A 27097-nucleotide genomic window follows, 5' to 3' on the forward strand; every position below is an offset into this window, starting at 1 on the left:
TATTTGACTTTGTAAATGGGTTTTATTTTTTATGGTAATTTATTAGTGTGATCCAAGTTATTACAATGGCTAATTGTGAGTGACCTGAATTTGGAAATTGCATTTTTGTTCGTTCTGCATTCCCCATTCTACGCTAGGTGTGTAGCCTAGTTTGACTGTTTGCAGGAATCGTGCTCACGTGAGGATATGTGGTTTCATAATGTTGTAGACTGTTGGTGTTGCACATGATCTCCTACTCCATCATAAAGCACCCACTACCACCATCATAGTTCCAATTATTTTTTCTCCCCTTTAAAATGTTCTTTACCACTTGCATCATATATTTCATGTCCAAAAGTCAGTGGTCTCTGACCATTTTTCACCCCTCTATTTAAAATCCTAGTTCTTTACTGCTCCCTAGCCCCATACTGAGTTTTTCCCCTTAAGATTTCCTCCCTCCTTTCCTTCCTCACCCTCTGCACTAAACAACTCCTCATCCACAGTAATTTCAATCTCCGTCTCAACTCACCTTGCACTCTCTTTTTCTGACTTTACTGCCTTCCTGTCCTCCTTGAACTTCTTCCTTCATATAAGCTCTTCTAAACATATTCTCACACACTCCCTTGATCTTGCCATCTCATGTGGCCTCTCGATCACAAGGCTAACTCTGACCACTTCCTTGTGTCCCTCACCAACCTCATCCCTTAATCAATTCCACTTCTTTCTGTGTCCGCCCTGGGAAAAAAAAACACTCCTACGACATTTAACAACTGCACTTTCAAACGCCAAAGTGCCTAGCCATTTGTTTTCCATTCAAGAGGAGCTTATGGACTTCTTTGTCACTAATATTGAGACTATCCATTCATCTGCCTCTGCTGTTTCTCCCCTTCCTTTTGCCCACCAAGCCAACCCTCCCCAAGGCTTTCACTGACTTATCTCTGAAGCTATGTCTTTCTCTAGTTTCTCTCCTATCTCCCCAGCCCTCTCCTAGTTTATCTCACTCAGAGAGGTCCATTTCCTGCTCCCTTGACCCCATTCTCACTAAGCTGGTAACCTCCCAAATTTCCTTTCTGTACCCCACACTAGCTGACATAAATGGTTTTGTCTCCTCAGATACTGCCCCACTCCCTTTCAAAATAACCTTTTTCATCCCCTTCCTTTTTTTAGAAAAAAACTCCATTAACCCATCTGTCCTTAACTACCACCCATCATACCTTTCAGCCAACGTCCCAGACTCTTCCATCACCATCCCTGGGTATGTCCCGTCCCACCGGCAGGACAGACCCACAGAGGTGGTGGTACAGTGATATACAGTCAGGAGGGAGTGGCCCTGTGAGTCCTCAACATTGACTTTGGACCCCATGAAATCTCATGGCAACAGGCCAAACATGGGCAAGGAAACCTCCTGCTGATTACCACCTACCGTCCTCCTCAGCTGATGAATCAGTCCTCCTCCATGTTGAGCACCACTTGGAGGAAGCACCGAGAGTAGCAAGGGCACAGAATGTACTCTGGATGGGGGACTTCAATGTCCATCACCAAGAGTGACTCAGTAGCACCACTACTGACCGAATTGGCCGAGTCCTGAAGGACATAGCTGCCAGACTGGGCCTGCGGCAGGTGATGAGGGAAAAACCTACTTGACCTTGTCCTCGCCAATCCACCTGTCGCACATGCATCTGTCCATGACAGTATTGGTAGGAGTGACCACTGCACAGTCCTCGTGGAGACGAAGTCCCATCTTTGCACTGAGGTCACCATCCAACGTGTTGTGTGGCACTACCACTATGCTAAATGGGATAGATTCAGAACAGATCTAGTAGCTCAAAACTGGGCATCCATGAGGCGCTGTGGGCCATCTGCAGCAGCGGAATTGTATTCCAGCACAATCTGTAACATCGTGGGCCGGCATATTTCTCACTACCATTACCAACAAGCCAGGGGATCAACCCTGGTTCAATGAGGTGTGTAGAAGAGCATGCCAGGAGGTGCCAACTTGGTGAAGCTACAACTCAGGACGACATGCATGCTAAACAGCGGAAGCAACATGCGACAGAGCTAAGCGATTCCGCAAGCAACGGATCAGATCAAAGCTCTGCAGTCCTGCCACATCCAGTCGTGAATGGTGGTGGATAATTAAACAACTAACGGGAGGAGGAGGCTCTGCAAACATCCCCATCCTCAATGATGGCAGAGTCCAGCACGTGAGTGCAAAAGACAAGGCTGAAGCGTTTGCAACCATCTTCAGTCAGAAGTGCCGAGTGGATGATCCATCTCGGCCTCCTACCGATATCCCCACCATCACAGAAGCCAGTCTTCAGCCAATTCGATTCACTCCACGTGATATCAAGAAACGGCTGAGTGCACTGGATACAGCAAAGGGTATGGGCCCCGACAACAACCCGGCTGTAGTGCTGAAGACTTGTGCTCCAGAACTAGCTGCACCTCTAGCCAAGCTGTTCCAGTACAGCTACAACACTGGCATCTACCCGACAATGTGGAAAATTGCCCAGGTATGTCCTGTCCACAAAAAGCAGGACAAATCCAATCTGGCCAATTACCACCCCATCACTCTACTCTCAATCATCAGCAAAGTGATGGAAGGTGTCGTCGACAGTGCTATCAAGCGGCACTTACTCACCAATAACCTGCTCACCGATGCTCAGTTTGGGTTCCGCCAGGACCACTCGGCTCCAGACCTCATTACAGCCTTGGTCCAAACATGGACAAAAGAGCAGAATTCCAGAGGTGAGGTGAGAGTGACTGCCCTTGACATCAAGGCAGCATTTGACCGAGTGTGGCACCAAGGAGCCCTAGTAAAATTGAAGTCAATGGGAATCAGGGGGAAAACTCTCCAGTGGCTGGAGTCATACCCAGCAAAAAGGAAGATGGTAGTGGTTGTTGGAGGCCAATCATCTCAGCCCCAGGACATTGCTGCAGGAGTTCTTCAGGGCAGTGTCCTAGGCTCAACCATCTTCAGCTGCATCATCAATGACCTTCCCTCCATCATAAGGTCAGAAATGGGGATGTTCGCTGATGATTGAACAGTGTTCAGTTCCATTCGCAACCCCTCAGATAATGAAGCAGTCTGTGTCCGCATGCAACAAGACCTGGACAACATCCAGGCTTGGGCTGATAAGTGGCAAGTAAGATTCGCGCCAGATAAGTGCCAGGCAATGACCATCTCCAACAAGAGAGAGTCTAAACACCTCCCCTTGACGTTCAACGGCATTACCATCACCGAATCCCCCACCATCAACATCCTGGGTGTCACCATTGACCAGAAACTTAACTGGACCAGCCATATAAATACTGTGGCTACAAGAGCAGCTCAGAGGCTGAGTATTCTGCAGCGAGTGACTCACTTCCTGACTCCCCAAAGCCTTTCCACCATCTACAAGGCACAAGTCAGGAGTGTGATGGAATACTCTCCACTTGCCTGGATGAGTGCAGCTCCAACAACACTCAAGAAGCTCGACACTATCCAGGACAAAGCAGCCCGCTTGATTGGCACCCATCCACCACCCTAAACATTCACTCCCTTCATCACCGGTGCACTGTAGCTGCAGTGTGTACCATCCACAGGATGCACTGCAGCAACTCTCCAAGGCTTCTTCGACAGCACCTCCCAAACCTGCGACCTCTACCACCTAGAAGGACAAGGACAAGGGCAGCAGGCACATGGGAACAATACCACCTGCACGTTCCCCTCCAAGTCACAAACCATCCCCACTTGGAAATATATCGCCGTTCCTTCATCGTTGCTGGGTCAAAATCCTGGAACTCCCTTCCTAACAGCACTGTGGGAGAACCTTCACCACACGGACTGCAGCGGTTCAAGAAGGCGGCTCACCACCACCTTCTCAAGGGCAGTTAGGGATGGGCAATAAATGCTGGCCTCGCCAACGACACCCACATCCCATGAACGAATTTTTAAAAAAACATTCTCGGCCTTGCCTCTAATTCCATCCCTCTCCCCAGCTGTTGTCTGAAGTTGAACCAGACTGTTCGCAAATTTGGTATCCTAAACGCCCCCAAGGTGAGCTTCTAACCCCATATCCTCTCCATCACCGCCTACTTCCACCTTCATAACATCGCCGGCCTCTGCCCCTGCCTCAGTCCATCTGATGCTGAAACCCTCATTGATGGTTTTGTCAAGTCCATACTCAACTATTCCAATGCTCTTCTGGCTGGCCTCCCATCCTCCAGTCTCCATAATCTTCAGCGCATCCAAAACATTGCTGCCCGTATCGTGTCTCGTTTACCCAGCACTCCTGTGCTCGCTGACCTACATTGGCTCCTGGTCCCCCAACACCTTCAATTTAAAATTCTCATCTTTTATCTTTAAATTTCTTCATGGCCTCGCCCCTCTCTATCTCTCTAACCTCCTCCAGCCCTACAGTGTGATGTGGCCTTCAGCAATGACCCATGCAGTACATTACCTGTGTGAAAATGAACTGCACCTTCAACTTTGGATCAATGTGTCTGCACAAACATCTGTCAAAGGTGTTACATGCTGTGCAAAATGGAATTGTTGGTTCCTGATTGCTGACTCACGATCATTGCACAAAATACTTATCGCCTAAGCGAGATGCTGTGACTTGCCATGTTTGCCTGGGGCACGTGAAGTGCACCCGTAAGGAATGGCTGCACCTTATTTTCCCTTGTTATTCATAGACTGAAGAGCACAGCAAATCTTAAGAAATCCATCCACGCCCAGTTGGGTATTTCTAAGTACACATCAGCACTGATTGGTGCTGAGAAAGCATTGACACTACATGATGCCAAGGACTGGACAACTTCAGTCAAAGCTATGACTCAAGGGCATGAAAAATGCCACGGCAACACCAGGACCCTTTTACAGCCCTTTTTGTCAAGAGTTCGTTTGTATGGAGTTCTACGTAAATTATAGCCAAGTACAGCGGCAGACCAAAACCCCACAGCCAGTGGAGATCCATTGTCCTGCTTTAGAATGTCCTGTGTGTGCAGGTGACTGGAACAGGACTCCCCAACGAAGGAGATGGTGATGAATTGCCCTAGTGGACCAACGCTCCAAATGCACAGAAGCATTTAACTCAAGCTATCCAAAATCTCAATGTATTGGATGAGGTTTCCTTGAAACCTTCTACTGAATCTTTCATAGATTACAACAGCCTATCTTTATGGGATTCCTCATAGCGATAGACCACAGTTACTGAAGCAAGTCAATAAGTGCAAATTATCAGCATTTAACCCTAAATTTGAGTCACTCTCGTGGTCCACTGAGACTTGGCGCAATCCTTGTGTAATGCACCAGTTGATGGGTCCATTCCCTGGCAGGACATGAACCCCAAGTCTCCTGACTGAATCTAATCCACTGAATTTATCAACCTGGATCTAAACAGGTTAGGGTGGCATGTCAGAGGCCCTTTGGCCAGAATGTATTCAGCAATGGACCAGACAGTTCCAGGCAAATACTAAAGTAAATGAGAACATTTTCTGAAGGTTTTTAGTATCTCATGGAAGACCAAATGCAGATAGCTGGATTTGTCAGTTAGATTCATAGCTTTCAGTGCCTTGTTCCACAGACTTGCAAGGCTGCAGTTAGTGCTCTTTTGGGATTTTTGGGGGGACTGCTGCTGGAATATTTTGGGGAAAAAAAGTGGAAGATGTATTCTATGACTGGGATGCAAATGAAAACAGGATCTCCTTGCTCAAACAACAGGTTACAGCAAAACCTAGCTCAGCCACAACTTTTCATGGCACTGGCCAGAGTTGCCAGGCATCACGTCCTACAGCATCTTGATTTTGAGTGATACCTTCTGTAAAACACTGAGACATTGTTCTTTACACAATGTGCTAAAGAAATGTCAGCTGTTGACATCCATAACCAAAGGCTTCCGCTGGTGATGCTGCTGTGGATCCAGGCTACTTCAGGCCTCACTGGATACTTCCTTCTCACCTGGGACCTAGGAGTCTGCAGACTCCTGTCACATGGGAAAGCATCATTACAAAAGTATAGCGAATATTAGATTCGGTTTTCACAAGCATGCCAGAGATTCTGTGGTGTGATCAAATAGGGTCCTGCAGGTGGTCCAACTTGGTAGCAGATATTGAAACCCATTTGGGTTTTTCTTGTGAAAACTCTTGATAGTGTTGGTTTAGGGGACTGCACTTTTCATCAACACTGTAACTGCCTTTGAGTTGTGTGATCCGAACATACGAACAGTGATGGACAGGATAAGACCCTCTAGTCCATCCAGCCTGTCCCATGCGATTGTAATGTCTTGTGTATCTCAATATATATACACTCCCCACCCCGTGCCATGTGATCTTCTGGAAGAGGCAAAAAAAGACAAAAATCCCGGCAAATTTGGGGGAAAAGAATCTGGGGAATTCCTCTCCGACCCCTTTAGCGATTGAAACTAATCCAGGAGATTACTGTGGCCCTGAATTCTATGCATTGCATTACATTACCTACCTTTTGTAAGAGGTGATCTCTGCATCAGCCAGAAACAGGTCCAGCTCTTACTTGAAGGAATTGAGCGAATCGGTGCCCACCGCATGAGCCGGCAGCCTATTCCAGAGGTCCACTATTCTCCAGGAAAGGAACCTCCTCCTGACAGTTAACCTAGATCTGGCCTTGTACAACTTAAAATTGTGACCTCTGGTTCTCCCTTACGTATTTGAAACAAACTGTCAACTGCAACACAATCTATTCCTTTCATCATCTTGTATACTTCAATCAGATCACGTCTACATCTACGCTTCTCTAAAGTGTAGAGTCCCAGCTCTTTTAGCCTTTCTTGATAACTAAGATACTTTAAGCTGGGAATGTTTCATTGGGACTGGTGCTGTATAGTGACAGTAGTTTCACTATCCTAAATTCCTCCACCTATTTTCGGCATGAATGTTATACTCTGTGCTTTAGTTACAGTTTGGTGGTATTGAATGGCATTTTCATGCTTTTATTATAATGGAGGTTACAACCTTTTAGGTGTTTGTAAGCAAATAAAAGAGCATACTCATTTGCTGGGTAACATCTCTCCGGAAGCTGGAGTCTACATTGTGGATGAGTAGGCACTTCGTGGATTAAGGAGCCTAGAGCTTATTACTGTGCACCCTGCTTTAATCAGCTCCGAGAATTCTGTTCTGGAGTGGTGCTCTCAAAGTTACCATTGGCGATGGTGATTTTGGTTGAGCCATTAAATATTTGTTTATCATATAATCTTACAGCACAGAGGGCTGGGTTTTGTTCTCTTCTTTGACAATGTTTCCTGCTCAAATGTCTCGTTTTTGCTGTAGCATTTTTAAAAAAAAACATTTCAACTTGCTGACCAATAATTTATGTGCTTCCTATTTTGTCAGTTGGTGAGAATTCTACAGACCAGAAACACATTCCACTGCAATTAAAATATTATTTCCCCCGCCACCCTTCCCAATGGCTTACCACATTGAGGCGTGGTACTAAGCCATACAGACTAACATTGCCTCAGATTCCATCTCTGCTGGGTTAACTGATCTCTGTCGGGACGGCAATGGGAACACTACAGTTGGCCTGAAACGGTCCAGGTTTGGGAGAGGAAAAACCAGCTAGCTTTCTTGCTTACGATTGCTATCCAGTGACCTTTGCAGTAACGAGCATATGTGGCAAGCATTAGTTCAGGTTTGGCTGTGAAGCCTCATGTGATTGAACAGCCTGCTGGTATTTCACTGGCCTTGCATTACACATAAAGAATAGTCAATCGGACAGTTTGCTTTAGGGTTACGTGCATCAGTGGAATGTACCACAACATAAGTCAGTGCTTCCGGGGGTTGGAGGGGTGGGGAGGGGGTCATAGTGCAGCTAATGGTAGATTAAATTTTTGCCTCATAATGTATATTTTGAAAATCAAACATTTTCAATGTATTTCATCTCCATTTCTGGGTTGTCAACCAATATCTATTATAAGCCCACCGACTCCCACGGCTACCTTGATTATACTTTCTCCCACCCCGCTTCCTGTAAGGACTCTATTCCCTTCTCCCAGTTTCTCCGTCGCATTTGTTCTGACGATGCCACATTCCACACCAGTGCTTCCGATATGTCTTTTTCCCCTTCACTGTAGTTGACAGGGCCCTCGACCATGTCTGTCGTATTTCCCACACTTCTGCCCTCACCCCTTCCCTTCCCTCCCAGAACCATGATAGGGTCCCCCTTGTCCTCACCTTCCACCCTACCAGCCTCCACATTCAACGTATCATCCTCCGCCATTTCCACCACCTCCAGCGCGATCCCACCACCAAACACATCTTCCCCTCCCCTTTCAGCATTCCGCGACACCCTAGTCCACGCTTCCATTACCCCCAACACACGCGCTCCTCCCCTCGGCACCTTCCTGTGCAAGCGCAGGAGATGCAACACCTGCCCTTTCCCACTGTCCAGGGCCCCAAACGCTCCTTCCAGGTGAAACAGCGATTTGCTTGTACTCCTTTCAATTTAGTACACTGTATCCGCTGCACACAGTGCGGTCTCCTCTACAATGGGGAGACCAAATGCAGACTGGGTGATCGCTTTGCTGAACACCTCCGCTCTGTCCGCAAGTGTGACCCTGACCTGCCGGTCGCTTCCCATTTTAATTCCCCTTCCCACTCTGACTCTGACCTCTCTCTCCTCGGCCTCTTACACTGTTCCAATGAAGCTCAACATAAGCTCGAGGAACAGCACCTCATCTTTCATTTAGGCTCTTTACAACCTTCCGGACTCAGCAATGATTTCGATAACTTCAGATCATAACCACTGCTCCCATTTTTTCGGTCAGCTAGTGCTGGTAATGGTTCTGCTGCTGCCATTTACAGCTACTCCTGATCAATCTTTTGTTTTTTAACTGTCCCATTACCATCTTCCTTGCCTTGCACCATCATCCCTTTTGTCATTTAATCACTTGTGCCCTCTATCCTATCACAGACCTTCCCTTTTGTTCTTTCCTCCCCTTCCCTCCCTCCCCTTTCCCTGGCACTGTATTTGCTCCAAAACATTTACTCTTTTAATGTCTTCCAGTTCTGACAAAAGGTTTTCGATCTGAAACGTTAACTCTGTTTCTTTCTCCACATGCTGCCTTAATTGCTGAGCTTCTCCAGCATTTTCTGTTTTTATTTTCAATGCAGCATTGTTGACTACAGTAAGACCTTGTTATGCACAAAAGCCATAGGGACTTTTTCTCATCTATTAGTTGTAACTTGTGGATCTTTCCTCACCCATGCTTACCAAAGTCATGGCATTTTCTATTGTATCCTAACCTCATTGAGACAAGATGTGGAGATGTGGACAAGCTAGTATTTTGTCTAAAGGCTTTTGTTGCTTGGTTGCAGCATCAGGGAAGACATGCTTGTTTACAAATGGAAATAACGGCTATTCAGACTATGCATTGCACACAACAATTTGTATTTGGCTGTAAATTTTGGAACATTTGTAGAGACTGTATCTTCTAAACTGATGCAATATTATGTTTTATTTCCTATAGATGGTCTGCAAAACAAATGGGACTATAATAGTTAAAGAGCTGGGTGCCGGCCTGTAAAAGCTGCTACCAATGAACAACGCTTGTGTACGACATTAAGTCTTATAACCAAGGGAACTATGGCAGCCCAGAGAATTCGCTCCTCCAACACAAGTGGACTTCCACGATGTAAATCAGAAGGGACGTTAATCGACTTGAGTGATGGCTTTTCTGAACTCAGTATCAATGATGTCAAAGGTGAGTATTTGTGAGTCAAATGTTGTTAACCATCGCAGAATGATTGCAACACAGTTGGATACTCTAGTTATTCTCAGATTTGTGAGGGACACCGCATTTATTAAATTATGGTCCTTTTATTCTAAGTAGATGGGTTTGCTTTAATCCTTGTTTGTTTCTGCAGATTTGACAGCTGTCAGTCTCTGAAGATTAAACCTGAAGCCCTAAGCAAGTTCAACTTGAGGGTTTGATTTGAAAAAGCTTTTTTCATAGTTTTAATCAATGAGAGCAAGTTATCACTTAGGATGAAATATTATGACCTCCTTTGCTTAGAAATCATAGGATTCATTCTCTTAATTAGCACTGACTTAGCTGTTTATGTTTTCACTTCCTCCCAACAAGTTTGCTGTTCATCAAGGGAGGATTGCTGAGTAAGTTATGGTCTTCAACTTCAAGACACCCTACAGCAAAGGCTACTGTGACGATGAACTATAGGTTCCTCCAATTGTTCAATGGGTAATTCCCTCCTTAACTTAAGGGCTCCAAGACTATTGTGCTGGTACCTTTTGTTATTGCAATTGAAGTCAGTTAAGTCAGCAGGTTGAATCTGGGACTTTGGATGTCCCAAGCACCTTGGGACGTTTTACTACTTTAAAGACGCCATATAAATGCAAGTTATTGTCATTTTTTTTAATAAATGACTGCTGTTCAGACCAAGAGGTCCCAGATTCCATTGAACAATTGGAGGAACCTATAGTTCATCGTCACAGTAGCCTTTGCTGTCGGGTGTCTTGAAGTTGGAGACCGTAACTTACTCAGCAATCCTCCCTTGATGAACAGCAAACTTGTTGGGAGGAAGTGAAAACATAAATAGCTAAGTCGGTGCTAATTAAGAGAATGAACCCTATGATTTCTAAGCAAAGGAGGTCATAATATTTCATCCTAAGTGATAGTTTTAATCAATGAGAGCAAGTTATCACTTAGGATGAAATATTATGACCTCCTTTGCTTAGAAATCAATTTTGATGTGATACCCCTTACTTGAATACTCTGTCAGCACTTGCGGTCCAGAATCTCTCTCCTTGGATGAGGTCCCACAGGGTGGCCAATGCTTGTGGAACTGTATTCCAGTATCTTCTGGAGAGGAGAGAAAATTGGAGGGTGAGAAAGAAAGGTTTAATTTATTTTTTCTGAGATTTTATAGTTTAAAGATATGGGGAAAAAAGCATTAATGTGGATTGAGTTTTGGGCTGCTTAAATTAAGCATGGAGAGTACTGAAATAGTTCATCAGTTTCTTCACTGTTGAACAGATTTTTAATGCACAATGAATCACCCTCAATTATTGAAAGAAAATATTCAGCTGAATGTTTAACCAATGCAGTTATATTGTTTTTGTCAACCACTGTATCAATCTAGGCTGTTTTGAATGTTGTAATCTAGGCTGTTTTGAATGTTTCAGTGCACCAGCCTATTCTGCCATGCTGTAGCTTGCCAAAAAAAAATCAAAATGCAGAAACCAGGAAAGCTCCCATTAAATAAATGGAAAGAATGAATTCCCTGCAGATTTGTTTACGTGCACAAAGTACAGTAATCACTCCAAAACATCTTTTTGCGAGCGTGCTGTTTGAAAGGCAATCAAGCCATGATTCTTAATTTGTATCCTGGAGGTCCATTAGTTTAAAAATTTGTACAGAAGAATGAGGGTCAGGGTTCAATTACAGACGTCTAAAGTGTCTCTCGTTGGTATTGGGCCAGCGTGTTGCTCGTGCACTCAGGATACCAACCGAAAGCCAGCTCTGGATCCTATCTACTTTATCCTGAACAATCTATTATTTTTTTTGTACAGTAGGCAGTCTTCTATGAGTGAATGGGCTGTTCAATCATGGTGTGTACAGGCCTTGCTTTAACAGTACCACGGACCCAAAAAAAAATCAAAATTTACAGTAACAGAAATCTGAAAACACCAAGTATTTCATCACGCTTCCCTTTAGTTACACGTAGCTCTTTCACTTTTATTGCCTTTCAGTGATGATTCTTGCTAATTGGCTTTGGTTTCTTTATTTTTCACCCCCAGGTACTTTTTTTAAATTGGGAATTGTTCGCCTTTTAGCTGCAGGTGAAGATGGGTCCTTGTGTTTCATAAGAGTTTTTTTTTCCAACCACCTCTTCAGTTGATGGCATGTGTTCCCAAATCATACAGCTGTGCATTGACTCCTAAAGTTGTGGCCCCCATTGAAATAAATGGGGAGCAGTTCTCTGCAGGTGGCTCCTTTGGGTTGGTGTCTCTAAATGGGCCATCAAACCATAATTTTTTTCAGCTTATTGCAAATCTTAAATGTTGAAAATATGAAGGCAGGTGCTGTATTCTGTTGAGTGAATTCACAAGGGAACTTCTTTTGATACCAGTTGTGTGCTTTTTTTTAAGGTAAAAATATTCAAGTATAAAATGTTTCAACTTAGAATTTGGAGACGTGCTTGAGTACTTTGAACTAAAAGTTCTCTCCTGAGATTTTTCTTCCCTTCAACTAAAACCAGTTATGATGGCCTGATATCTTAAGTTGCAGATTTAGCAGACAATAAAGTTACTTCCAGTCACTGACAGGGACTTCCACAAGAGTAAGCTTTAGCAAGCTTTTTAGTCTAGGTATTGTGGGGAGGAATGAAGGTGCAAGAACCTTTCCCATACTTACTAAGCCCTACCTGGTCTTTATGGCGCAGCTACTAGGCACATAGGACATAGGAATTTCTAAACGAAAAAAGACCAAGGTGCATCTAGTTTGCCTTGTACCATCCTGGTAGTTGCATGATACAATGATAATGGAGTTGTTGACGAATCATAGCAATCAATCTCCATTAATTAGTCTACAACAGACCAGAAATGACTTGAGGAAAACCCCAGTGTTGGAAAGGGGAGGAGCTTCTCACTGATTAAATTTTGCTGAGCCTCTATGATTGCCCCGCGCGCGCCCCCCCCACACACACCGCAACAAATAACTTGTTTGAAAATGTAGTGTTTTTCTTGCCTGAGTTTAATAAAATCCCGCTTTCAATTTTCTCTTGTGAATGCCAATATCAGAGAAGCTAACACTTTATTAATGCTGATATCTCACAGTTGCCATTGTACAGAATTAGTAAAGTGGTTACAAAGCAGTAAGAGAAGCAAGGGGTACAGAGCTCTGGAAATCATTGACAAAGCTTGTGCAGATTATAACAATTTGAACCAATGTTGAGTTACAGCACCAAAGCACACCTGAGTGTATTTTCTATTCTAATGCACAGCTTCTCTTTCCAAGTATTTTTTTGTATGTACTATACCAACTATCTGTGTGCTTGGCAGATTGCTCATTAATATAGATGAATATTTGCAACACTATTACTGCACATTAATCAATTTGCAAGAACTTCGATGTCCAAGATATATTTTACCTTATTGTACGGTTCTTAAATTTGTCTTGCCCTAGTGAATATGTTTTCTTGAAATGGTTAAATGTATTCCTAATGTCAAAAGGCATAATCCTGATCCTTAAGTATACTTGTAACACTGCCTGAATTAATGCTTCTCTTTCTAAAATTTGCAGTGCCTTCTCCTAGTACCTTGCGGTTGGACACGTCTACATCTTTTGGAGATGCACGCAAAGTTGTGGCTATCAAGGATTACTGCCCTACTAATTTTACTACACTCAAATTTAACAAGGGGGATCTTCTGTATGTCTTGGACACCTCTGGACCTGAATGGTGGTATGCCCACAACAATACTGAAATGGGTTACATTCCTGCTTCATACGTTCAGCCTGTTGGCAGAAGTTCCTCTCTCCGAGACAGTGGAATGGTGGATAACGTTGGGGACAGTTCTGATGAAGGTGCCAAAGAGATGGATTTACTTGGAGAGTGGGGTGATGTCTTTGACAAAAAGTCTACAAAGCCCCAACATAACAATCCATTTTTGAATGGCTTTGCATCCTCCAATCCATTTCTAAATGGAAACATACAGACCCTCAGTTCCAACAGTGAACAGGCAGCTAAATCAGAAGTGGATCTACTTCTATTTGACTCATTAACACCACCTTGTACTGGTTCCAGTACATTAACAGCTAACAGTGTAAGTAATGGTATTTTTGATGAAGACCCATTAATCAGCTCAAAGGCAGAGTTTGATCCACTCCTGAGTCGAAACAATCCATTCTTCAGGAGCAAGCGATCGTACAGTATGTCTGAGCTTTCGGTCTTACAAGCCAAGTCTGATGCACCTTCCTCAACTGGCTTCTTCACGGGCATGAAGTCTCCAGACCCTGAACAGTTCAAGAGCAGGGAGGACTTCCGAACAGCATGGCTTAACCACAGGAAACTGGCACGTTCATGCCATGATCTAGATTCGCTTGGACAAAATCCTGGCTGGGGTCAGACCCAACCTGTGGAGACTAATATTGTGTGTAAGCTGGACAGCACAGGTGGAGCAGTTCAACTTCCAGACACCAATATCAGTATTCATGTACCAGAAGGACATGTCTCTCCAGGAGAAACACAGCAGATTTCTATGAAGGCCTTGTTGGACCCACCTGTAGAGTTGAACAATGACAAATGTACGACCATTAGCCCTGTGGTTGAGATCAAATTAAGCAACATGGAAGTCAAAACATTCCTTACCTTGGAAATGAAGATTTCTGCTGAGCTAAAAGATGATGTAGTGAGCAAGGTGGGTGCCGAGATAACATGCCTGTGCAGTGACAGCAAAGATGGGCCATTCTCACCAATGCCTCAGGTTTATCACTATGGTGATACAGTGCAGGTGCAGTTGGACAATTTGGAGCCTTGCATGTATGTTGTTGTGGTTTCTCAGGCCAGGACACTGCAGTACCCTGCCACTGTGTGGGACTGCATTAACAAAAATGTCACGGTTGGGGTTTATGGGCCTAAACATATCCATCCTTCATTCAAGACGGTGGTAGCTGTTTTTGGGCATGATAGTGCACCCAAGTCATTGATAGTAAGTGAAGTAGGCCGAGAGGTTTTGAGTGCACCACCAGTGGCGTTACAGCTGTGGGGCAAGCACCAATTTGTGTTGGCAAAGCCCCAGGACCTAAAGATCAGCATACATCCCAATGTTTCCAACTATGAGATCAAACCTTCTGATCAAGTTAAGGTTGTCCGTGGATTTCAAGTGAAGCTCGGAAAGGTTAGCCGGCTCATCTTTCCCATTCACTCGCACGTCCCTGAAGAACTTTCTGACTTCACGCTGAGAATCCAGGTCAAGGATGACCAGGAAATGATAATTACGCAGTTCTGTGTGAGGACACCACAGCCGCCCCCAAAGTCTGGAACAAGAAATAGCGGGCAGAGGAGGTTCCTGAAGAAGAAAGAAGCTGGAAAGATTGTTCTTTCACCCTTGGCTGTCACGAGTAAATACCCCATATTTCAGGACCGCCGTGTAAACAACCTCAAGTATGGCAAACTGCTGAAGACTGTAGTACGGCAGAACAAAAACTATTATCTTTTGGAGTATAAAAAAGGAGATGTGATTGCATTGCTGAGTGAGGAGAAGATTAAGTTGAAAGGGCAACTGCGAACGAAAGAGTGGTACACCGGATACTACCAAGGAAAGACAGGGCTTGTGCATGCCAAAAATGTGTTGGTAGTTGGGAAAATTAAGCCGAGCTTCTTTCTCGGGCCGGATCTCACTACCTCTATACTCTTGGAGCAGATCCTGCGTCCCAGCAAGTTTCTAACTTACATCTATGCCTCTGTGAGGATGACACTTATGGAAAATATCAGTAGCTGGAGAGCATTTGCAGATGCCCTGGGTTACAAAAACATGCCGCTTGTACACTTCTGCCGGACAGAGATAGACAGCGAACCAGAGCGTGTGGCATCTGTACTGGAAAAACTCAAGGAGGACTGTAACGACACTGAGAACAAGGAAAAGAAGTCCTTTCAGAAAGAGCTTATGGCCGTGAGTACACGTTAATAGGACTCTGCTGTGCCTTAAATTGCTAAGTTACATATTTGGCTTTGCAATGCTGAGACTGAAAGTTTCCATTCTTTAATGAAACTCTGGTCCATTCATTCTTCATGAGTATAAACAACCTAATGAGACAGGACAGTAAGACGGGATGGTTCCTGACCATAAATAAAAACGTGGTTTGCAGTACAGCTTCACTATAACAATAGTGAGGAACGGTTTCCAGTTGCAGAAGGGTCGGTAACCAGAGGACACAGATTTAAGAACCAGAGGCGAGATGAGAAGAATTTTTTTACGCAGAGGGTTGTTATGATTTGGAATGCACTGCCTGAAAGGGTGGTGGAAGCAGATTCGATAATAAATTTCAAAAAGGAATTGTATAAATACTTGAAGGAGAAAAATGTGCAGGGCTATGGGGAAAGAGCAGGGGTGTGGGACTAATTGGATAGCTCTTTCAAAGAGCCGGCACAGGCATGATGGGCTGAATGGCCTCCTTCTGTGCTGTATCATTCGATAATAACAAATCCTGCTTATAACGAATCCCCCATTTTAATTATCCCAATGGCAAGACCTGATATTTTTTTTCAATGAAAATCAGCCCTACTACAATGAACACTTAAGTAGGATCAACCTGCATTTTTGAACTAAAACTGCATAGCAGCTGTCCCAGGATCAAGATTGCAGATGAACGGCCCTGGGTATCTTGCCAGAAACTTATTTTCCTCCCTCTGAGCTTGGCCTTGAGTTGTCTCATGAGCAGGTGTTGAGCCAAGGTCAGGAAGAACCATGGTTGTGCATATATGTGCCTAAAACCCATACAAGTTCAAAGTGCCTTTTTAAATTACTTTTGATTTTTTTAATTAACTAAAAAACTAATTTGAGAAGCAGTCCCTGAAATGGTATCTTATGATGAGGGAATCCTACTGGGACCATTCCTTTAAATAGTCAAAAGTCTTGTTTAAATTACTTTGGCTTAAATATGGGGATCAATCAGAATGGTGGTTAAGTTCAAAGTGTGAAATCCTGAACAAACTCCCTGTAGGATGCAAGAAATGGTCTCTCTTTTTCTTCCTTTTTGGCTTCCTCCACCTTCACAACTAAAGTGAATTTAGTATTTGTATAAATAGTACAATATTTGCAAATCGGAATAGGGAGCATTTCCTTTTAAGGATGATCTTTACATGACGTAATACAATTAAAGCTGTTGAAAATCTGCCGCTGAAATCCCACCACCCCGACCCCTTTAAAATGACTCGAGCCAGTTTTAGTTCTGTCTGTGTGCATGGTTGAACTTGGTGTGTCGGCATTGTGATAAATTGCCTTTTTAGTTCATAATTTGACATCTAGCCATGGGAATTCTGACACACTGCAGTTGTATTCAGTAGAACTATTGCACTTGGGAGCAAGAGAAGGGGTGGCATCTTATTTCAAGACACTTTAAATTATTATACTAATAAGCTCAGAGCAGTCTAACTTGTGGACTTTTGAATGTACGTTTTGTGTGTTCTCAATCTCTGGGGCCGAGTAATCCTCACTGGGAGTTTCTACTAGAGCTGCGAGCTCTTCTAGACCAGAAGAGTTTCAGTAAGGACAGAAATCTGTTAAGCAGCTTGTACTCCCCTCTCCAGGGGGAGTGGAAAAACATTTTTTTTCTACTGAAACTTTAGTCCAAAGGAGAGAGAGAAAAAATGACTTGTGTTCGGTTTTGATCAGAAATTAAACGGCAGGCAGTGTAAAAGAAAACACTATGGATACTTTTATAATGAGCAATTGCTATTGACGGTACACTGAAGGTTCTTGCACAGTCAGCAGGATTCTTTTAGTATAACAGTAGTGACCAGACAGTAACAGAGACCCACTTCTCTGCTGTGTCCCTACATTTATCCTTTGAGGAGCGGCGCGGCACCATTGAACATAAACAAGGAAGGCTGCGGCTCTCCGTTTCAGTGCTTCTCTCTTGGGAACATATTATAAACATAAACACCAATGGGGATATGATTTGCATTCTGTAGGAGTACAAACAAGTTATTGGGGTCAGTGCCTCAAATGGTGTATAATTCCTATCTCGTGAGTTGAACTGGGTTTAATGGTGCACTGCTTTTCTTTCTGATTGTCTCAATTCAGTGCAGCAATAACACAGTATACCATCTCTTCAAACTTTTATGAAGAACTGTTCCTGTATGTGACTATCATGAAATATGCAAACTAGTTAGTGGATTTGAAGCAGAAGTCAGCAAAGCGAACAAGAATGTTTGACTGTTGCTAAATCAGTAGAGTACAAGTCAGAGTCACCAAGATATTCAGGTCATGAAAGCAATGCAGAAGCTCAACTAGGCTAATCCCTACTGTCAGAGGATTGAGTTATGATGGGGTAAAACTGGAGAAACAGGTGTTTCAACGTTGAAAGGAGGCAGTTGAGAGATGCACAAGGGTGCAAATGATATACAGTACATAGACATTACTACAGGGAATCAAGCCGTTTGGCCCAACCAGTCCTTGTTAGTGTTTATTCTCCATGTGGGCAGTAGTCCTGCTCCCATATCCCTTTGTTCCACTTTCCTACAACCACCTATCTAACCTTTTCTTACATCTTGACGTTGTCTCTGCTTCAATCACTATATTATACCAATTGTAAACAATTTTACAACACCAAGTTATAGTCCAACAATTTTATTTGAAAATCACAAGCTTTCGGAGGCTAACTCCTTCCTCAGGTGAATGTGGAAATGAAATCTATATTATACCAAGACAGACAAGGAAGCATGGGTTCAACCTGCCTAAAGCAAGTATTGCACTAATGTCAGGATGTCTTCATACAAAAGGTGTTTTTACATTGCCAAATTTCCATTGTTCCTCTCTAGGGAGAGAAACGTCTATGCTACATTTCCATTGTTTTGCTTTTTATTGGTTTCTGTTATACAATAGAAGGACCTAATTGCTACTGAAATGTAAATTATTTTCCTCCCTCTGAGCTTGGCCTTGAGTTGTCTCATGAGCAGGTGTTGAGCCAAGGTCAGGAAGAACCATGGTTGTGCATATATGTGCCTAAAACCCATACAAGTTCAAAGTGCCTTTTTAAATTACTTTTGATTTTTTTAATTAACTAAAAAACTAATTTGAGAAGCAGTCCCTGAAATGGTATCTTATGATGAGGGAATCCTACTGGGACCATTCCTTTAAATAGTCAAAAGTCTTGTTTAAATTACTTTGGCTTAAATATGGGAATCAATCAGAATGGTGGTTAAGTTCAAAGTGTGAAATCCTGAACAAACTCCCTGTAGGATGCAAGAAATGGTCTCTCTTTTTCTTCCTTTTTGGCTTCCTCCACCTTCACAACTAAAGTGAATTTAGTATTTGTATAAATAGTACAATATTTGCAAATCGGAATAGGGAGCATTTCCTTTTAAGGATGATCTTTACATGACGTAATACAATTAAAGCTGTTGAAAATCTGCCGCTGAAATCCCACCACCCCGACCCCTTTAAAATGACTCGAGCCAGTTTTAGTTCTGTCTGTGTGCATGGTTGAACTTGGTGTGTCGGCATTGTGATAAATTGCCTTTTTAGTTCATAATTTGACATCTAGCCATGGGAATTCTGACACACTGCAGTTGTATTCAGTAGAACTATTGCACTTGGGAGCAAGAGAAGGGGTGGCATCTTATTTCAAGACACTTTAAATTATTATACTAATAAGCTCAGAGCAGTCTAACTTGTGGACTTTTGAATGTACGTTTTGTGTGTTCTCAATCTCTGGGGCCGAGTAATCCTCACTGGGAGTTTCTACTAGAGCTGCGAGCTCTTCTAGACCAGAAGAGTTTCAGTAAGGACAGAAATCTGTTAAGCAGCTTGTACTCCCCTCTCCATTAACCTGAATTTCGGGCATTTATTCAGCGGACTACAGCAGTTCAAAGGAGAAACCTTGACTGGACCTCTGTTTTTAAAAAAAAAAGCACCTAAAAGGCAATCCACGCATGTAATGGACTTCAGTGAGGTAATGTAGGCAAAAGCCTTGGAATCACTTGATGGTGCTTTCTCCTTCTGTCACCTGCATTAGAAAATATAAAGAGCTGACTTGCCTTGTTCTGGGTGCAATGGAGACCCACTTTTATTTGCGTGGGTCAGGGGAATTGCCAGATTTGCCAACCCCGCTTCTGCACACTGCCAGGAGAATGGCACCAGGCAGGAATGTAAATAGGGCAGCGCTGGCGGGAGGCCTGTTATTGGATCACCATATCAAAATTGGAACAGTGAAATAGAAATGGCTGGATGGTGTAGTGGGGCGGCTGTGCGTTCTAGCTGATAGGATAAGTCAAATTACCCCTTTCGTATATTTAGGTATATTTTGTGATTTACTTGTAGTTTTGAGCATAAAACTGACCACCTCCACCACCCCCCCCCCCCACCTTTTTCCAGGCTTGCTGTTTGTGTGTATAATGTGCATTTAATATGCACATTGATCTGTTTGTCTTGAAAATGTTAATCTGTTTAAAGTGATGCTGGATCAGCAATTAACACTTTCTAAACTGCAAATCTTAGCAATGCACAGTGAAGATGTGAGCATCTGAAAAGAAGACAGACTAGGTAACAGTTCAGATGGAGAGGCTTCATTTAATTTACAAAGTATTCTGACTGTCCATCTGTTTCTACAGCTATTCAACTTTTGAGGTATAACTAACTACTCATAAGCCCCTGTGACCGATCAGCAGTCGGTCCTGTAATCTTGTAATCTCTACATTAAATGTTTTTGGAAAGGGGCAGTTATAGTTGTGCTAGTATTGTGCCCACTTCAAATTGGTTTCTATGCAGAGAAGAGCGGCCTGTCTAGATACAATAGACATGCTATCTGGGCTAGGATTCCTCCATCTGTGAATGCTCAGTTGTTGAGTAAGAAATTAGAGTTGAAGTAGAAGATCAGCCATGATATTGAATGGTGGAGCAGGCTCGAGGGGCCCTATGGCCTACTCCTGCTCCTATTTCTTATGTTCTTATGGCTTGTAACCATGTAAAACACTCTTTATTACCTTGAGTTTCTTATCTTCTCTGATGTCGTTAATTACATTTGAAGAAATATCCAAGACTGGGGTCAGGTACGTAAAAATGGAAATTCTTCTCATGGCTGACAGGAACAATTACTATGGATCACCAGACTCTGATCTTCCCATATTTAGTCTTTCATTTTGCTATTCTGCCAGGCCTTCAGAGACTGGAGCTGTGATGCTGTTTCTGTGGGGGTCTTGTTTGCCACTTTCGCAGCTCGATTTTAACCCATTCTGGAGGTGGTGATTGGCTGGCGACCAACTTCTGAAGGGGAGGGGGAGCCGTGATACTTTTGAACTGAACTTTGATTTATAATTCTGTAGCCAGAAGCTGCGTGAAACCAGGTATAAGTGTGGCATGCTCTTGCTTGTTCACCAATTGTCGTCTTGCTACACCACTATATGGGTGTAGGTTAATGAAGGACTCAAGTGAGTTGTCTTTTTCAGGAAAAGCATTTTGTCAAAGATTATTCAGAGAACTGCTAAAGGCTTCTGACTTTTATTATGAAAGAAGCAGAGAGTTCTGCTAGGTTCTAAATCCAGCAAAATCTACTGTTTGTTTTAATCTTGCTTCTGTTAACCTAATTTCTTAATAAACTAGATTTATAGTTTATAGCCTGAGATAGGATCTGTCAGTGTGATTTGTCCATCAGTCGTAGACATCTGGAGTGTACTGTGATTTCCTGTATCGGTTTCATTGTTCATTTTGTAGCCTGCTATTTCAGATTACTTTACAAATAAGGACAGGTTTTTGATTGATGGGAGGGAGGACTTGCCTATAGAAGCAGACATCTGCATCAAAGGTAAGAAAAATGAACTGAAACTAGCTCAAATCATAAGTGCCCTTTTTTAAAATTCTGGCCATGAGCATTCATCGCCACACTGCTTAATGACTAGTGTTCAGAATCTCTGTCCTGTGGCTCACCCATCAGACTGTCTAGTTAGCAGGGCTACCTATATGCAGAAGGCAGGGCTTAGCACATCCTCAAAATTCAGAAATTCACATCAGTGCAAATTTTAAAAGCTAGGTGACTTAGTATTGACCAATCACATTTTTAAAAAATCATTTGCAATTGAGTAGAGCTGACACCTCCTGATTACATTGCTCAGAAACAAAGTCCCATGTTGAACAGGCTCTGGACTTCAACTTAACTACAATTGCAGTTCTTCAACTTACATTTCCACATTAAAAATTAAATTTAATATCTGCTTCCTGTATTTATTTCGAGATTGTAATTCTTACATGGAATGAACAGCACAGAAACAGGCCATTCGGCCCAACTGGTCTAGGCCGTGTTTATGCCACATCCTACCCATCTTCTTCTAACCCTATCAGCATAACCTTCTATTCCTTTCTCCCTCATGTGTTTATTTAGCTTCCCTTTAAATGCATCTCTGCTATTTGCTTCAACTGCTCCTTGTGGTAGTCCGTTCCACATTCTAACCGCACTTTGGGTGAAGAAGTTTCTCCTCAATTCCCTATTGGATTTATTAGTTATTAACTTATATTTGTGGCTTCTAGTTTTCGTCTCCCCTGCAAGTGAAAACATCTTCTCTTGTCTACCCTATCAAACTCTTTCATTGGGTTCTGGGATCTGATTGGTCCCTACTAACCACAAGGTTTGCACATCAAGTAGAAATCTGGTTGGAATGCTACGTTGATATAGATACCAAATGTAAATAGATGGATGCTTAGCACTACCCTCCAACCAAAACAGCATAAAGACACATGTGAACACACTGTAGACCAGTGGTGTCCAACCTGCAGTCCCTGGCAATCTGGTCCTGAAGCCCGAGCAGTTCTGTTCTGTTTGCAAATCGCTGGTTTGTTCTGTTTGCAAATCACCAGGCCCCCCAAAAATTCAAAGGGTTGTTCTTGGTTGAATCCTAAATCAGGATACCAAGATGGTATCAGCAATTTGCGATGCATGTTAATCGAAGGGAATGTTTAATTTTAAACTAAGTGGCTTTAAAGATTCCATGATACAGACGTATCAAAGACAAGTCAAACGCTTGGGTACTCCTGCTTTAGATGATTGTGAGTTTATCTTAGAGAAATGTTTAAACAGTTGCTTGAGAGTTTATGCAGAAATGAGTAACTCCTTTGAAGACTAGCCTGTGTTGCTGCCTGTATAGGTGTCAGCCTTAGCTCAATGATAGCACTCCTGCCTCGGTGTTAAAAGGTCATGGGTTAAAGCTCCACACCTGCAACTTGAGCACATAATCTCCATGCAATATTTTTTTTTAATTCGTTCACGGGATGTGGGCGTCGCTGGCAAGGCCGGCATTTATTGCCCATCCCTAATTGCCCTCGAGAAGGTGGTGGTGAGCCGCCTTCTTGAACCGCTGCAGTCCGTGTGGTGACGGTTCTCCCACAATGCTGTTAGGAAGGGAGTTCCAGGATTTTGACCCAGCGACAATGAAGGAACGGCGATATATTTCCAAGTCGGGATGGTGTGTGACTTGGAGGGGAACGTGCAGTTGGTGTTGTTCCCATGCGCCTGCTGCTCTTGTCCTTCTAGGTGGTAGAGGTCGCGGGTTTGGGAGGTGCTGTCGAAGAAACCTTGGCGAGTTGCTGCAGTGCATCCTGTGGATGGTGCACACTGCAGCCACAGTGCGCCGGTGGTGAAGGGAGTGAATGTTTAGGGTGGTGGATGGGGTGCCGATCAAGCGGGCTGCTTTATCTTGGATGGTGTCGAGCTTCTTGAGTGTTGTTGGAGCTGCACTCATCCAGGCAAGTGGAGAGTATTCCATCACACTCCTGACTTGTGCCTTGTAGATGGTGGAAAGGCTTTGGGGAGTCAGGAGGTGAGTCACTCGCCGCAGAATACCCAGCCTCTGACCTGCTCTCGTAGCCACAGTATTTATATGGCTGGTCCAGTTAAGTTTCTGGTCAATGGTGACCCCCAGGATGTTGATGGTGGGGGATTCGGCGATGGTAATGCCGTTGAATGTCAAGGGGAGGTGGTTAGACTCTCTCTTGTTGGAGATGGTCATTGCCTGGCACTTATCTGGCGCGAATGTTACTTGCCACTTATGAGCCCAAGCCTGGATGTTGTCCAGGTCTTGCTGCATGCGGGCTCGGACTGCTTCATTATCTGAGGGGTTGCGAATGGAACTGAAAACTGTGCAGTCATCAGCGAACATCCCCATTTCTGACCTTATGATGGAGGGAAGGTCATTGATGAAGCAGCTGAAGATGGTTGGGCCTAGGACACTGCCCTGAGGAACTCCTGCAGCAATGCCCTGGGGCTGAGATGATTGGCCTCCAACAACCACTACCATCTTCCTTTGTGTTCGGTATGACTCCAGCCACTGGAGAGTTTTCCCCCTGATTCCCATTGACTTCAATTTTACTAGGGCTCCTTGGTGCCACACTCGGTCAAATGCTGCCTTGATGTCAAGGGCAGTCACTCTCACCTCACCTCTGGAATTCAGCTCTTTTGTCCATGTTTGGACCAAGGCTGTAATGAGGTCTGGAGCCGAGTGGTCCTGGCAGAACCCAAACTGAGCATCGGTGAGCAGGTTATTGGTGAGTAAGTGCCGCTTGATAGCACTGTCGACGACACCTTCCATCACTTTGCTGATGATTGAGAGTAGACTGATGGGGCAGTAATTGGCCGGATTGGATTTGTCCTGCTTTTTGTGGACAGGACATACCTGGGCAATTTTCCACATTGTCGGGTGGATGCCAGTGTTGTAGCTGTACTGGAACAGCTTGGCTAGAGGCGCAGCTAGTTCTGTAAGGGAGTGTTGCACTGTCGGAGGTGCTGCCTTTTCGATGAAACATTAGACCGAAGACCCATCTGCCCTCTTGGGTGGATGTAAAAGATCGCATGGCACTATTCAAGCAAAGCAGGGGAGTTCTTCCGGTGTCCCTCAACCAACATCACGAACACAGATTATCTGGTCAATATCTCACTGCTGTTTGTGGGACCTTGCTGTGCACGAATTGGCTGCTGCATTTCTCAACATTCCAACAGTGACTACACTTCAAAAGTACTTCATTGGTTAAAAGCGCTCTGGGATGTCCTAAGGTCAGTAAGGCATTATATAAATGCACGTATTTTTCTTTTTCTTTAACTGAAAGGATGTTACTGAGTGACTCAGTGATGTTACTGTCCGCACAGAGCAAGTATAACACATTGATGCGCATGTTCTAACTAGTGGAACTGTTGAAGTAAAATCATAAATCTGATCCTCAAGATTTATCTCATGCCCACACTCTTCCACCCCAGCCCTTTTGATCTCTGACTGGATTTGGGGGGGGAGGAAAGAGAAAGAGGAGAAACATTTAGTGCTCTCTCAAGCCATTTGTCTGTGCCAGAAATAACAAAGAAATAAGTCGTTTTCAAGGAATTTTTGGTTTCATTCCAAGCATCTGTTGTCTTTAAAAGCTGTGTTTTAAAACTGAGGAAAGCATCATTGCTATCTTGCATGTCAAGAGTGAGGGCAATAGCGTGAGGGCACTAATGGTTATTATCGCGGAGAATTTCAGAGACTCTGCAGCCTACCTCAACAGTTATTGCAAATATTTTTTAAAGAGCCCTAAACTTTTTTAAACACCTAGTTGATCATTAAATGCAAAAATGGGGGGGGATAAAACCTTTGTTGATTTTTGGATTACATCATTTCAAACAATGATGTTTAAACCCTGATCTAACTGACAAATGACGTTACTTGATATCATTAAAAACATTAGGAAAACACTGACTGAGTTCTGATGAAAAATTGAGTGGGCTGACAGAAAAACATTAAAATGGTGAATGTTGGTCAATTCTTCAAACATTAAAAAGGTTTGAACTATGTGCTCGTCACTCCAATGCACTCGCTTTTGTTGGCAAATACTAAATATCCTGCAGCGGGCAGTTCAAACAGTTAATCATCAAGGCCAACTTACACAAGGTCAGCTACATTTTCTTCACTTGCAACTATAATTCTGAAGACTACATACACATATTCCCCTGAATTGACCATAACCCTGAGCATTATATCAAGGGCTAGCAAAAACTCACCCGTTTTATGTTTAGAATTTTTGACTAGAGGCAGCCGAGGAGCAACTATTTTGTGTTGAACTTCCCCTTTATTATAGTATGTAGCAACTCCCAACTTCAAGGATATGTTCTAATACAAATGGGGTGATGCTTGTACCTCTGACGGCAAGGAAGTACCATGATTTTCCCATATGTAGCTACATATGGCAACATCTAGAAATTTTTCTTCTGGATCCCCGATTTTAATTGCTCCACCATTGGCAGCCATGCCTTCAGCTACCTACCTATGTGGCACAGTGTCACATTTTGTTTGATAATGCTCCTGTGAAGCACCTTGGGATGTATTAGTGTGGGAGCAGCGCTATATAAATGCAAGTTGTTGTTGTCTGGATAATCGGTAGTATGGCTTCACATTAGAGAAGGTCCATAGGCAGAAAACAGGTTGGCCTAGATTTCCTTGCAATGGCAAGGTCAGTGACCTAGACTGCAAATTTTTTCTCTGTTTTCCTGCATCTCTAATTAGAAAGTGTCGCAGTGAGCATGGCGGCAAATCAGAAGCAGCGCAGCTGAGGGCCAATATTTGCTACAATTCATTCAGTGACTGTACTTAATCATCTTTATGGATTCATGTAAAACTGACCAAATCGAGGTTCCCACTTCTCCCTACTGGCCTTCGAAGTCGATCCGTGTTAATGGAACAATTTTAAATCACTATGGGAATTTAATGAAGCAATGATCTGGAAAATAAGAGTTGCTGTCAGTTGAATTATTCTGCATGACTGCTTCATAAATTTCAGCTCGGAGTTGTTTGCCCTGTGAACACCTGTAATCTCAGTGATAAATGACCATTGACAAGACGAGTTATGATCATGGCTGCTGTGACTCTGGTCTCTGCAGCTTTATCTGCTACAGTTCGTTCTGTCGCCTCAAAACAATGCACATTTTATTTTCCTCAAATAAAATATTGAAAACGTATTGGAATGTTGTTAGTTTCCTTATGGATGCATTGTTTGGATTAACAGTGGAATTCTGACTCTTTGTGGGAGCTTCAATTCATTGTGTGATCAAAGTCATTTACATAAAGCCCTTTGATGACTAATAAATAACAACCATAACATCAATAAAACAAGATTCTAATAATTGGGAAATACTGAAGATAATTGTGCAGATATGAGTGTAAACAAACACTCTCCATTTTCCATACTGATCTTGGAGAAATCACACCGCTGCCAGGTCACCAACTCCATTATTTCCCAGTCTAACTGGCAGCAGCGAGAAAATAAATGACTATTCAGGAAAATCACAGTCGCTAATGATTTTGAAAATTAACCTAAATACTGTTTCGGTAAGGGTAACGGCAGACCCAGTGCAAATGGTCCAGGAAATTTGGGCATGGCACAAGTAATGGCATAAATCACGTGTGCCATAATTTC

General features: G+C 43.3%; 1 protein-coding gene across 1 annotated transcript in view; it reads left to right on the forward strand.

Annotated features, from left to right (window-relative positions):
- LOC137323888 (SH3 domain-binding protein 4-like) overlaps positions 1-27097 on the forward strand; it is a 54007-nt gene that overhangs the window by 12082 nt on the left and 14828 nt on the right. Inside the window, exons 2-3 of the mRNA XM_067987935.1 lie at positions 9462-9695; positions 13254-15622. Coding sequence (XP_067844036.1) covers positions 9578-9695; positions 13254-15622 — 2487 coding nt within the window. The 5' untranslated portion in view covers positions 9462-9577. The remainder of the gene's footprint in view (positions 1-9461; positions 9696-13253; positions 15623-27097) is intronic.

This window comes from Heptranchias perlo, chromosome 7, assembly GCF_035084215.1.
Source record: "Heptranchias perlo isolate sHepPer1 chromosome 7, sHepPer1.hap1, whole genome shotgun sequence".
NCBI lineage: Eukaryota > Metazoa > Chordata > Chondrichthyes > Hexanchiformes > Hexanchidae > Heptranchias > Heptranchias perlo.